Below are 13,310 nucleotides of genomic sequence, written 5' to 3' on the forward strand. Positions count from 1 at the left end.
ATCTGGAATCTTCTATAGGCTGGAACTTAGTGGACCCTGTCCCCATAGGACTCAGCTCTCCAGGAACCCATGTGACACCTGCCTAGCTCCTGGGGGCAGGAGTTTGAGACCTCCTGCTCTAAATCTTAACCCATTAAGTGTGGATAATACCATCCCAAGGGGCTTGGGTGCTCAAGGAGAAGGTCAAAGTCCACGATAAAGAGCCATGCGAGCGAGAATTATTGTAATACATTATCTGCAATAACAGTTCCCCCAAGACCCCTTTTTAGGAAATGGGGGGGGGAAAGCACACTTCCCAGCCAATTAAGATCTCTGTCAAACTGGTTACCTGAGTGCTTTCGTCAATTTTGGAATTCCAAAGGCATTTATATGTGACTAGAACTTGAAAGTGCAGAAAAGTTTCAGCCTTCAAGTTTATATTCTGCTTCCACCCCTGCCCCCAAATCCTTGCAGAAACTATAAACTCTTCCGATGTACGCAGCCGCCTTTACAGTTCAATAAGGAATTGATCTAAGCAGCACTGCCTTTCGTATTTAAAAATCAAGGCGGTTGGGGACATCTAGTTAAGCAGCTAACGGGCAAAAGAATTGGGGCAGACTCCGTCCAAAGTCTGTCCAACAGGTGGGACGCTCATCAAGCGCAGACTTGCCTTCCAAGAACAAGCAGGTCGCGTGGCTCAGCTTTCCTGGGGTTGTGACAGCGACAACCTCAGCCCCTTGCCGCGACAGGTTGGGGGGAAGCGCTAATGGAGTGGGTTATAAGATAATACGCTTCTGGAGTCTGTTTCCCAAGTTGCTGGAGCTTTCTTTAGCTTTAGAGATATGGAAATGTCAAAAAGGCGGGGGAGGGTACTGGATAACCAGAATTTTAAAACGCGCCTTCCGGAAAAACTTTTGTCATCGGACACACTGGATACAAAAGTGTCTTCACCGACGACCTTACTTTAAAAACAAGGGGGCGAAGGGCCCTCCGCCGGCTCCTCCCCCGCCTACCTCACCCCACTCCACGCCCGCCCGTGGGTGCCGAGCCCGGGGCCCCACGCCGCTCCCGCCGTCCCCGCCCCGCGCCCCGAACTCACTGCTCGGCCGGGCACCGCACCGCGACTCGCGGCTGGCCCCCGGCCACCGCTTTCTCGCCCTCAAGCGCCGCGGCCCCCGCCTCCCGCGCCGGCTTCTCGGCACAGCTCTCCCCCGGCCACGCTCCGGGCTGAAGCATCGTCCCCCGACTCATGGGTCCTCCGCCGGCGGCGGCGCCGCAGGGGTTCGGCCGCCTCCCAGCGATCCGGAGCCCCTCCCGTCGGGGCGCCAGGCCGTGGCCGCCGCTGCAGCTCTGCTGCCCGCCGGTTACCGACGGTTCACAGAACGCTTCCGCACACGTCACCACCGCCCGCCCCGCGACCTCTGACCCGCGGCGAGGGGGCGCGGCCCGCGGCGGCCGGGAGTCCTGCGACGCGGAGCCTGCGCATGCGCCTGCGCGGGCCGAGCCGCCCGAGAGGACCGCCCACGCGAAACACTACAGCGCTTGCTCCACCCCCGCGCGCCGCCGGCCAGCCCCAGAGTTCCCAGCGCGCGGTCATTGACCTAAGAGTCGCGGCAGCTCCTTGTCCTCGAGTACCCGGGTGTGAGGGAGAGAAAGCGCTGGACGGGCGGCGGGACTCGGCCTCGGTGAGGAGGAAGAGGGCCGGCCTGGGGCGTGAAGGGTACTAATATGTTTGGGCGCCTTACAGTGTCGCTCTGGGCTTCGGAGCCTCGCCCTCCGCCAGAGGTTCCTCGGCTGTAGAGCGAGGAATGTGGTCCAAGTGGGTGATGTGCTGCTTCCCCGGCCTCCCATGGGCGATGCCGTCACCACCCAGCCCTGAGCCTGGAGCCCGGCGGGCTCTGGCCTTCAGCGTGGTGCCGGGCTTGTCGCTCCAGAGCTGAGTTAACAGCCATTCCCTCCGTGAGAAGGGGGACACGGTCCTACCCAACTGGTGAGCCAGCGCAGCACCGTGTGTGTGTGTTGTGTGTGTGTGTGTGTGTGTGTGTGTGTGTGTGTGTGTGTTGTTGGACTACATTCTTTCAAATAGGAAATTTGGGGGGCTTCCCTGGTGGCGCAGTGGTTAGGAATCCACCTGCCAATGCAGGGGACACGGGTTAGAGCCCTGGTCTGGGAAGATCCCACATGCCGTTGAGCAGCTAAGCCCGTGTGCCACAACTACTGAGCCATGTGCCACAACTGCTGAGCCTGCACTCTAGAGCCCACGAACCACAACTACTGAGCCTGCTGCGCTCTAGAGCCTGCGAGCCACAACTACTGAGCCCACGCTCAAGAGACTGCAAGCCACAACTACTGAGCCCACGTGCCACAACTGCTGAGCCACGACTGCTGAGCCTGTGCTAGCCCACGAGCCACAACTACTGAGCTGCATGCCACAACTGCAGAAGCTGCGCTCTACAGCACGCAAGCCACAACTACTGAGCCCGCGTGCCACAACTGCTGAGGCTGCGCTCTAGAGCCTGCGAGCCACAACTACTGAACCCTCGTGCCATAACTACCGAAGCCTTGGAGACCATGCTCCGCAATAACAGAGGCTGCTGCAGTGAGAAGTCCATAAACCACAACAAAGAGTGGCCCCCACTCACTGCAACTAGGGAAAGCCTGCAGCAACAAAGACCCAACGCAGCCAAAAATAAATAAATTAATTAATTAAATAAATCTATTTTTAAAAAAACCAATAGGAAATTTGATTTAGGAGGAGCAAGAGCAAAGGGAGAATATTAACAGACTTCAAAGATGAGAAGACAAAAATGCTTCCTGTCCAGGGAGGGAATAGCGAAGTAGCTGCTAAAGATGAGCAGCAGTCATAGGTGCAAGGGGCAAAGAGTGCAGGGCCAAAGTATGGAGGAAGGGAATGGCTTGGGCAGTTCGGAAACCTACAAGGGGTTCTGGGGTAAAATGGGTTCATAATGGGGTGTTATTGAAAGATGAACCTGGAAGAAGGGTACTGGAGACCAGATCTTGAAAAGCCTCCTTCAGCTGATGAGGAACTTTGTGTTTGATCCTCCTTGAAAGATCGGAAGGAGATTATTTTGTCTGCAGTTAGAGAAAAGGTTGGAGAAGGGCAAGACAAGGAAACCAATATAGGGAGACTATGTAGTAATGGGCATCAAAGGGAGAAAATGGCTGAAAAGAATACTTGCATTTTATGGCAAAGAACTGTGGCGAGTTTTCTGCTTTAATTTTATTTGAAAAAGTAAAATACACATGCTAAAAAAATTCAGAGCACACAAAAGAATATACAGTCAAATTTTGTATAGATGTTAAGGGTGTGGGATTATAGTGGGATGGCTAGTGTCCCCTAAAATTCATTCTCCAACTGGAAATGCAATGTGACCTTATTTGGAAATAGGTTCTTTGAAGATGTAATCAGGTAAAATGAGGTCCTGCTGGATTAGAGTGGGTCCTAAATCTAATGTGTGGTATCCTTATATAAGAAGAGAGGATGCAGACATATATAGACACAAAAGGAATTAGGACATGTGAAGATGGAGGCAGAGATTGGGGTGATGTAGTTGGAAGCCAAGAAATGCCAGGAGCTGCTGGTAGCTAGGAAAAGACAAAGGTTATTCCAAAGAGCCTGCAGGAGAAGCATGGCCCTGCTGACAACTTGAGTTCAGATATCTACTCTCAAGAACTGTGAGAATAAATTGCTGTTGTTTTAAGCCTCTCAGTTTGTGGTACTTTGCAGTAACAGCCCTAGGAAACTAATACAGGGATAAAGATGAAGGCTTGTAAAATACTATTAGGCTGAATTTATTGATAAGAGCCTACAAAGCAGATACATTTTACATCAAAGGGTTAGAAAAAGATTGTTTGTTTGATTGTTTGCTGAGTATGTCTCTTCCAATTGTACCCGTGGAACTAAGAAAATAACCACAAGATGGCTTTCAGAGCCCAACGGACCCACTGTGAGAAGAAACTGAGCGAAAACACCATTGATCACTTGACTTCCTTCCACCCAAAAGTGCCTACACTAAATGAAGTTGAAGTGCCAGAACTGCCTAGGATACTGTAGAGGAAGATCTCCAAAGTCTTGGGAAGATGGGAATCTTAGAGTTGATTTATCATGTACGACTTTCTCACCCACCTCAGGAGGGTCCAGAGGACATTACCGATCAACATGACTATGAGAAGTAATTTGTGAAGTGAGTTCCAGCACCCTTGAAGAGATCTGCAATTGCTCCTCTCTGTATTCAGATGTATCTTACAATGGAACCTGTTATCAAACTGAGATTCTTAAATGCAGTGGTGATGATGGGATCTCAGGGTGGCAGGTAGGTACCAATGTGGTTGCTATAATGGACAGCTGAGCCAAAGCAGTAATCAGAATTGTCTGACTCGCAGAGACCTGTGGTATTGGTTAGTTGATCATGGTGTCCCTAGAAAAGAAATAGATGGATAATTACTAAATTCTTACTTGGTCTTTATAAGCAGAAGAGTTCTGGGAACTCCCTGGTGGTACAGTGGTTAGGACTCAGTGCTCTTACTGCTGAGGGCCCTGGTTTAATCCTTAGGGAGCTAAAATCCCACAAGCTGCACAGCGCAGCCAAAAAATAGATTAGCAGAAGAGTTCTGGGTCTATGAACAGAAGCCCTAACTTGTGTCACTGAAACAGAAAGTCACAGCCCCTCAATCAGTTCCCAGGCTTGAGCCAATTTACATACCCAGAACTCTGAAGGGCAGGCCAGATCTTCTTGAGGAAGGACCCTACTTCAGTGCCAAAAATGTATAGTGTTAATTTTTTCCCCAGCCTTCCCCACAGGGTCCTATAGCCATCAACAAGAGTGACTGTTCGTTGGAGGAAAGGAAATAACCAGACTTTTGGGGCTTAGTAGACAGTGGCTTTGACCTAGTTCATGGAAACCCAAAATATCACTGTAGTATCTACCTATCAGAGTAGGGGCTTGTGAAGGTCAAATTATCAGTGGAATTTTAGCTCAGGTTCATCTTGCATTAGGCGCAGTGGGTCTCTGAACACATCCTGTGGTTATTTCCCCAGTTCCGGAATGCATAAAAAATGGACATGCTCAGCAGCTGGCAGGATCCCCACAATGGTCCCCTGACCTGTAGAGTGAATGCTGTTACTGTAGGAAAGGACAAATGGAAGCCACTAGAACTGTTGCTACCTATAAAAATGTAAACCAAAACAATACCACATTTTTGGAGGGATTGCAAAGATTAGTACCACTATCAAGAACTTGAAAGTTGCAAAGGTTGTGATACGCATCACATCCCTTTTCAACTCACCTATTTGGCATGTGCAGAAGACAAATGGATCTTGGAGCATGACTGGATTTTTGTAAATCCGATTATGTGATGATCTCTGTTGCACTGCTATTCCAGATGTGGTTTCATTGTTGAGCAAATCAACACATTTCCCAGTACCTGGTGTGCAGCTATTGATCTGGCAAATGCTTTTTCCTTTATATGTGTTGAAAAAGACCACCGGAAGGAATCAACTGGCAAGGTCAGCAGCACACCTTCACTGTCCCACCACAGGTTATATCAACCCTTCAGCCCTATGTCATGATTTAGTCTGCAGGGACTAAATCCCCTTCCCCTTCCACAGAACATCACACTGGTCTATTACGTTGATGATGATATGCTGATTAGTCCTGGTAGACAGGAAGTACCAATTACTGTACACATATTGGTAAGATATTTGCATGTCAGAGGATGGAAAATAAATCCACCCCAATTCAGAGGCCTTCTACCTCAGTGAAATTTCTAGGGGTCCAGTGGAGTTGAGTATATCAAGATATCACTTCTAAGTGAAGGATAAGTTGTTACATCTGGCCCTTCCTACTGTTAAAAAAAAAAAAAGTGAGAGAAGAGAAGTCTCTGCAACAGTCCAAGCTGCTGTGCAACTTACTTTGCCACTTGGGTCATATGATTCAGTTGATCCAGTGATGGTTGAAGCAGCAGATAGAGATGATATTTGGAGTCTTTGGCAAGTACGTATAACTGAATCACAATGCAAACCTTTAGGATTTTGTAGCAAAGCCCTGCCATCCTGTGAAATAACTATTCTCCTTGTGAGAAACAAGTTTTGGCTTGCTGATGGACCTTAGCAGAAATGAATACTTACCCATGGGCCAAGTTACAATGCGACCTGAGCTCAGTGATAAATCATATTGATGGTATGTAACCTTGATATGATCAGATGCAAAGGGCACCACACCTCTGTGATCTTCCAAACCCATAACCCCAGTCTAGTGAGAGGAACACTGGACAAATTACAAACTCCATTAGAGGGGCATCCTAAAAATTACTTCACCAGTTCTCTTCAAAACTATCAAGGCCACCAAAAAGAAGAAAAGTCTGAGAAACTATCACTCAAGAGGAGCCTAAGGAGACATGACAACTAAATGTAATGTGCTATTCTGGATGGGGTCCTGGAACAGAAGAAGACATTAGGTTAAACAAAAAGTATGAATAAACTATGGACTTTAGTTAATAATGGATCAAAATTGGCTCATTAAGTAATAAATATACCATACTAATGTAAGATGTTAGTAATAGGAGAAATTGGGTACAGGGTATATAGGAGCTCTGTACTATCATATCCATTTTTCTATAAATATAAAACTATTCCCCCCCCAAGGTCTATTATATTAGAAAAAACTCAAACTCAAATCACCATGTAACAAAATGATAAACCAAGACTTTCCAAAATAAGGAAGAATGTCAAATCATGTTCTTATTTTGTACTTCAATAGAAAGATTTAAATTTAAAATTTAATTATTTCATCTTTAATCCTTTAAAATTGCTATTGTGTATGTGTTTTATAGTATACATAATACATACACACAAAGGTACACATGTGTATTTTTAATGTATATGTGCATATTGGGAATGTCCAAAAATTTTTTAACCAGCATTACAGAACTAAATTATTAGAGAGCAAGGGTGTAAACTAAATAAGTCAAAAACTAAATCAGAGTTTCTAAGAGGAAGTTGTGAAACGTAAGCCCATGAACTGTGATATAATTACAATTAGCCTATTGTTATGTCAAGATGAATAAAAAATAGCAGAAAAATCTATAAGCCTAAGTAAAAGCCTATATAATAACATTGCTAGAGACAATTCCAGTTAGTTTCCAGCTTCCTCTTAAAATCAAACATTTGTAAATTAGATAACTAAAAGTAAAATGGTGACATAATAATGTGTAAGTCCTTAGACTTGATAACAGATTTTGAACCATCTCAAACTGATATTACTTCTTCAGTGGCCTTCCCTGGAATAGTTAATGCATGAAAGATTCTGAGCTCCTTTTCTTTGAATACTTCAGCCCTTATTTACAGTAACTGTTCATGAAGAATACTACTGAGCCATTACACTTTTTATTTGTTTGTTGGAATGATTGATTTTTTAAGTTCTCTATAAGGAACTTAGTACAAGTTGGATGCATATCTCCCTCTTCAATACCAAAAACTCATATTTTACAGCAAAGTTAAAACACCCTATATTTTTACTCTATGGAATTTCCCAGTGCCACACCTATAAAAAATAGACTACAAGTGTATTCCGTACATCAGTTTCTAAAGTAGTCACAGGTACTTTTTAGTTTATTCTAGTTTCACAGGTTCATGTACTATACTCAAGCTTGGCAGGAAGTATCACTAGTTTCACTTAAAAATTAACTACTCTAGGAATACCTGTGTATTTATTTGAAAGACCCCCCCCCCTTTTCAGCATGTCTCTTGATTGTAGAATGCTCATTATTTTTAAATAGGACTTTGGGGGTGGGAACTACTATTTTTTTGCAGTTCTGAGACTAGAAGAAATAACTTTACAGGGAAAAAATTAGGAGAAATAGTTAAAAAATATCTTGCACTAGTAATAGTTTACCTGAAAACCCCCAAAATTGTCCACAAGAGTTTTTCTTGGGAGAAGTGTGTCATAATGAAATTTTATCATGAAATTCAAACCATTTCATACATAAGGAGATGACAGAGGATGATGTTATAAAAAGACTTGGAATTCTGGAAAATATTAAATGAGTCTTTTGCCTCCAGCTAAACAATTTCATCCTAAACAAATAATTCAGGCAGCTGATTATCTTAAATTATTTGAAGAGCTTCTAAAATGGAATTCCATACCCCTTAGTACCTTAATATCTGCTATGGAGTGAATCATGGCCCCTCCAAATTCATATGTTGAAACCCTAACCCTAATGTAACTATATTTGGTGATATGAGCTGAATATTTGTGTCTTCCCAAAATTCATGTGTTAAAACCCTATACGCAAATGGGATGGTATTAGGAGGTGGGACCATTGGGAGGTAATTAGGATCAAATGAGGTCAAGAGGGTAAAGTCCTCATGAATGAGATTAGTGCCTTATAAGAGTCACAAGAGTATCTGGTCTTGCATTTAGGCCTTTAATCCATTTTGAGTTATTTTTATATATGGTGTTAGAAAATGTTCTGATTTCATTCTTTTACATGTAGCTGTCCAGTTTTCCCAGCACCACTTATTGAAGAGACTGTTTTTCCTCCATTGTATATTCTTGCCTCTGTTGTCATAGATTAATTGACCATAAGTGCATGGGTTTATTTCTGGGCTTTCTATCCTGTTCCATTGATCTATGTGTCTGTTTTTTTGTACCATACTGTTTTGATTACTGTAGCTTTGTAGTATAGTCTGAAGTCAGGGCACGTGATTCCTCCAGCTCTGTTCTTCTTTCTCAAGATCGTTTTGGCTATTTAGTTTCTTTTCTGTTTCCACACACAATTAAAAAATTTTTGTTCCAGTTCTGTGAAAAACGCCATTGGTGGGCTTCACTGGTGGCGCAGTGGTTGGGAGTCTGCCTGCCAATGCAGGGGACACAGGTTCGTGCCCCAGTCCAGGAAGATCCCACATGCCGCAGAGCGGCTGGGCCTGTGAGCCATGGCTGCTGAGCCTGCGTGTCCGGAGCCTGTGCTCCGCAATGGGAGAGGCCACAGCAGTGAGGGGCCCGCATACCACAAACAAAAAACAAAAAACAGAAAAACAAAAACACGCCATTGGTAATTTGATAGGGTTTGCATTGAATCTATAGATTACTTTGGGTAGTATGGTCATTTCAACAATATTGATTCTTCCAATCCAAGAACACGGTATATCTTTCCATCTGTTTGTGTCATCTTCATCATATAGTTTTTGGAGTACAGGAACTGCTAGAGGAAAATATACGCATAACACTCTTTGACATAAATCGTAGCAATATTTTTTTGGGTCTATCTCCTAGAGTAATGGAAACAAAACCAAAAATAAACAAATGGGACCTAATTAAACTTAAAAGCTTTTTCACAGCAAAGGAAATCATAAACAAAATGAAAAGACAACCTACAGACTGGGAGAAAGTATTTGCAAACAATGCAACCAACAAGCAATTGATCTCCAAAATATACAAACAGCTCATACAGCTCAATATCAAAAAACAAACAACCCAATCAAAAAATGGGCAGAAGGGACTTCCCTGGTGACTCAGTAGTTAAAAATCAGCCTGCCAGTGCAGGGGACATGGGTTCAAGCCCTGGTCCAGGAAGATCCCACATGCTGTGGAGCAACTAAGCCCGTGTACCACAACTACTGAACCTGCGCTCTAGAGCCTGCGAGCCACAACTACTGAGCCTGAGTGCCACAAATACTGAAGCCTGCACACCTAGAGCCCGTGCTCTGCAACAAGAGAAGCCACCACAATGAGAAGCACATGCACCACAATGAAGAGTAGCCCCCACTCACCTCAACTAGAGAAAGCCCACACATGGCAATGAAGACCCAACACAGCCAAAACTAAATAAATCTATTTTAAAAAATGGGCAGAAGACCTAAACAGACATTTCTCCAAAGAACACATACAGCTGGCCATTTCTTCAAAGAAGACATACATTTACAGGCACGTGAAAAGATGCTCAGCATCGCTAATAATTAGAGGAATGCAAATCAAAACTGCAGTGAGGTATTACCTCACACCAGTTAGAATGGCCATCATCAAAAGTCTACAAATAATAAATGCTGGAGAGGGTGTGGACAAAAGGGAACCCTTGTGCACTGTTGGTAGGAATGTAAATTGCTGCAGCCACTGTGGAGAACAGTATGAAAGTTCCTTAAAAACTAAAAATAGAGTTACCATGTGATCCAGCAATCCCACTCCTGGGCATATATCTGGAAAAGATGAAAACTCTAACTCAAAAAAATACATTCACCCCAATGTTCGTAGCAGCACTATTTACAATAGCCAAGACATGGAAGCAACCTAAATGCCCGATGACAGATGAATGGATGAAGAAGAGATAGTATATTTATACAGTGGAATACTACTCAGCCATAAAAAAGAATGAAATAATGCCATTTGTAGCAACACAGATGGACCTAGAGATTATCATACTAGGTGAAGTAAGTCAGAGAGAGAAAGACAAATATCATATGATATCATTTATATATGGAATCTAAAAAATGATACAAATGAACTTATTTACAAAACAGAAATGGATTCACAGACACAGAGAACAGACTTACACTTACCAAAGGGGAAAGCAGGAGGGATGGATAAATTAGGAATTTGGGATAAAAAGATACACGCTACTATATATAGAATACATAAACAACAAGGACCTACTGTATAGCACAGGGAACTATATGCAATATCTTGTAGTAACCTATAATGGAAAAGAATATGTATATATATATATATATATATATATATATATATATAACTGAATCACTGCTGTACACCTGAAACATTGTAATTTGATTATATTTCAGTAAAAAGTTATAAATACCAAAAATACATTTATTAATTTTTTTAAAAAGAGTCACAAGAAAGTTTGCTCTTCTTCTCTGCTCTCTGCCAGGTGCAGATATAAGGAGAAGTCAGCAGTCTACAAATCAGAAAACTTTCCTTACCAGAACTCAACCATACTGGCACCCTGCTCTTGAACTTCCAGTCTCCAGAACTGTAAGAAATAAATTTCTGTTGTTTAAGCCATCCAGTGTATGGTAGTTTGTTACAGCAGCTTGAATTCACTAAGACATTTAGAGATAGGACCTGTGAGGAGGTGATGAAGGTGAAATGAGGTCATATGGGTGGGGCCCTAATCTGACAGGGTTGGTGTCCTTATAAGAAAAAGAAGAGACACCAGACTTCTCTCTCTACCATGGAGGACACAGAAGGCAGCCATCTGAAAGCCAGGAAGAAAGCTCTCACCAGAAACCAAATCAGCTAGCACCTTGATCTTATACTTCCCAACCTCTGGAACTGTGAGAAAATAAATTTCTGTTGTTTAAGCCACCCAGTCTATGGTATTTTGTCATGGCAGCCCAAGCCAACTAAGACAGTATCATAGAGTACTTCTTTATACTTACCTTTTAGGACAAGCATCTGGGTTCCTTTGGAAAGGAAGCCCAACATTCATACTGTACACTGGAATTTAGAAAGAGCTAGGGGGACAAATTGTAGAAGTTTCCTAAGAAAATAAAGGTAAGGAAGAGATTCTTAGTCATTTCTGTGCCCTAACATAGGAAATCTTCACCTCCTAGAGTAATCTGATGTTAGGTTGATGATTTTCGTATAACCTCATCTTATCTCCATCAAAGTCAGAGGGGAAAACATCACCCTACTATTACCAAAAACTCTCTGCTTGCAATAAGGTAGGTTGTCAACCATACCTTAAAAAAGTCATACCAAGATATTGCTGACAAAGTAACAAGGGCTTTCTGGATCTTTTGCTAATCATTGTCTCATGATTTTTTACTTGCTCCAGAATTTTAGAGGATAGTTGACTAGGTCTTCTCCAGAAGATAAGGCTGCATAATTTCATTATCATTGCATTATTTTCCAAAGACCCTGGCAGCTAGAACTCATCTTAAAATAATGATCTTCAAAGTGGGGTACCTCTATCTCTTGAGGTACACCAGGGCCACTTCATACAGCTGTGCAGCGTAGGCCCTGGGGTGAAAGATACCTTTCACAGCTGTACGAGGGCATGGATAGGACTATTTTCCTTTCTGGCCACTTCTCTTACGTTCACCATATTCTTACTTTACAAAAACAAAAGATTGCTCTCTTATCCATCCCAAATCTTACTACAGTGTGTATCTCAAGGGCTGTGTTGTCCAATACAATAGTCACTAGTCACATGTGGATATTGGGCACCTGAAATGTAGCTGGTATGAATTAAGATTTGCTGCTTGTATAAAATACTACAAGGAATAATACCAAAAAAAAAAAAAATAAAACTACCTCATTTTTAACTTTTTATATGGACTGAATGTTGAAATGATTATATTTGGAAATATTACATTACATATAATTTTAATTTCACCTGATTCTTTTTGCTTTTTAAACAAATTTTAAATTACAAATGTAGCTCACATTATATTTCTATTGGATAGCACTTCTGCTTTCGGAGAAGTCTCCCATATAAGGCATCAAAAATTTGCATTCAGGCTTTGTGTCTTTCCTTTTCTTCTCTTTAAGAGTGGGTATTTTGGTATTCAGTGGAACAGTTTGCCCAATATGTTCATTCAGATATAACGTAGAGTGTGGTTATAAGAGTGATGATAATTTTGCTCAAAGAAAGCATTGCTCCTGAGTGAGTGTTGAGAGAACCAAGCAGAGTATAGGTAAGAAACATTTGTAGCATCTTAGGTCATCCAGGTGACATGCTCATTGCTCATTGCTCTCTGCCTTACTTAGCACTCTTCCTTAAAATTAGTATTTATAAGTGAGATGATTGTCCCATAGTAGTCCCAGATTGACTGTAAAGACTGGATAATCAATCCTTTTGTAATTCAGGGGGTTTCTAATTCTTTGCTTTCAACAAATTTGATGGAGAACCTAAAGTTGATGATTTAAAATAACATTTAATGAGAGATTACTATGATACTTTTGGCATGCAATTCAGAAGTTGAAATAATTGAAGGACTTTACTATAATAAAACTATTCTCATCTATTTATGAGAACAGTGTCTCTGAGTGCTTATATCTATAAAACCCCAAAATAGAAATTGAATCTAGATTAAATTCTATCTCTAACAATAAATAACATTCATCAATAGATTTTGAGAGATGTATCCAATAAAATTTTACTTATTATGTGTAATTATTATCAAAATTTATAATATATTGTTTCAAATTTTAACTACTGATAATTATAATAAAACTTTCAGGTAATTTTAATTTTTAATTTTAAAAGACTTTCAAACATAAAAATATATCGCATTACATAAAATTCTGGGAATGGAGAATGGAATGAAAATAATATTTCATTGAGAAAAAGGA

General features: G+C 42.1%; 1 protein-coding gene and 1 long non-coding RNA gene across 13 annotated transcripts in view; one reads left to right on the top strand and one right to left on the bottom strand.

Annotated features, from left to right (window-relative positions):
- The window catches only part of OTULIN (OTU deubiquitinase with linear linkage specificity), a 32,811-nt gene extending 31,428 nt beyond the window's left edge, over positions 1–1,383 (bottom strand). Inside the window, exon 1 of one of the 5 annotated variants that reach the window (XM_049708377.1) lies at positions 1,079–1,383. In XM_049708377.1, the coding sequence (XP_049564334.1) occupies positions 1,079–1,230 (152 nt within the window). In that variant the 5' untranslated portion in view covers positions 1,231–1,383. The remainder of the gene's footprint in view (positions 1–1,078) is intronic. The other 4 variants (XM_049708374.1, XM_049708375.1, XM_049708373.1 and 1 more) reach the window with 4 other exon arrangements.
- A 103-nt stretch (positions 1,384–1,486) lies between these two features.
- LOC117203055 (uncharacterized) overlaps positions 1,487–13,310 on the top strand; it is a 59,093-nt gene continuing 47,269 nt past the window's right edge. The window contains exons 1-3 of one of the 8 annotated variants that reach the window (XR_007476696.1): positions 1,487–1,699; positions 4,132–4,313; positions 10,882–10,985. This is a non-coding gene — a long non-coding RNA (uncharacterized LOC117203055). The other 7 variants (XR_007476697.1, XR_004485631.2, XR_004485630.2 and 4 more) reach the window with 7 other exon arrangements.

The sequence above is a fragment of the Orcinus orca genome, chromosome 3 (assembly GCF_937001465.1).
Source record: "Orcinus orca chromosome 3, mOrcOrc1.1, whole genome shotgun sequence".
NCBI lineage: Eukaryota > Metazoa > Chordata > Mammalia > Artiodactyla > Delphinidae > Orcinus > Orcinus orca.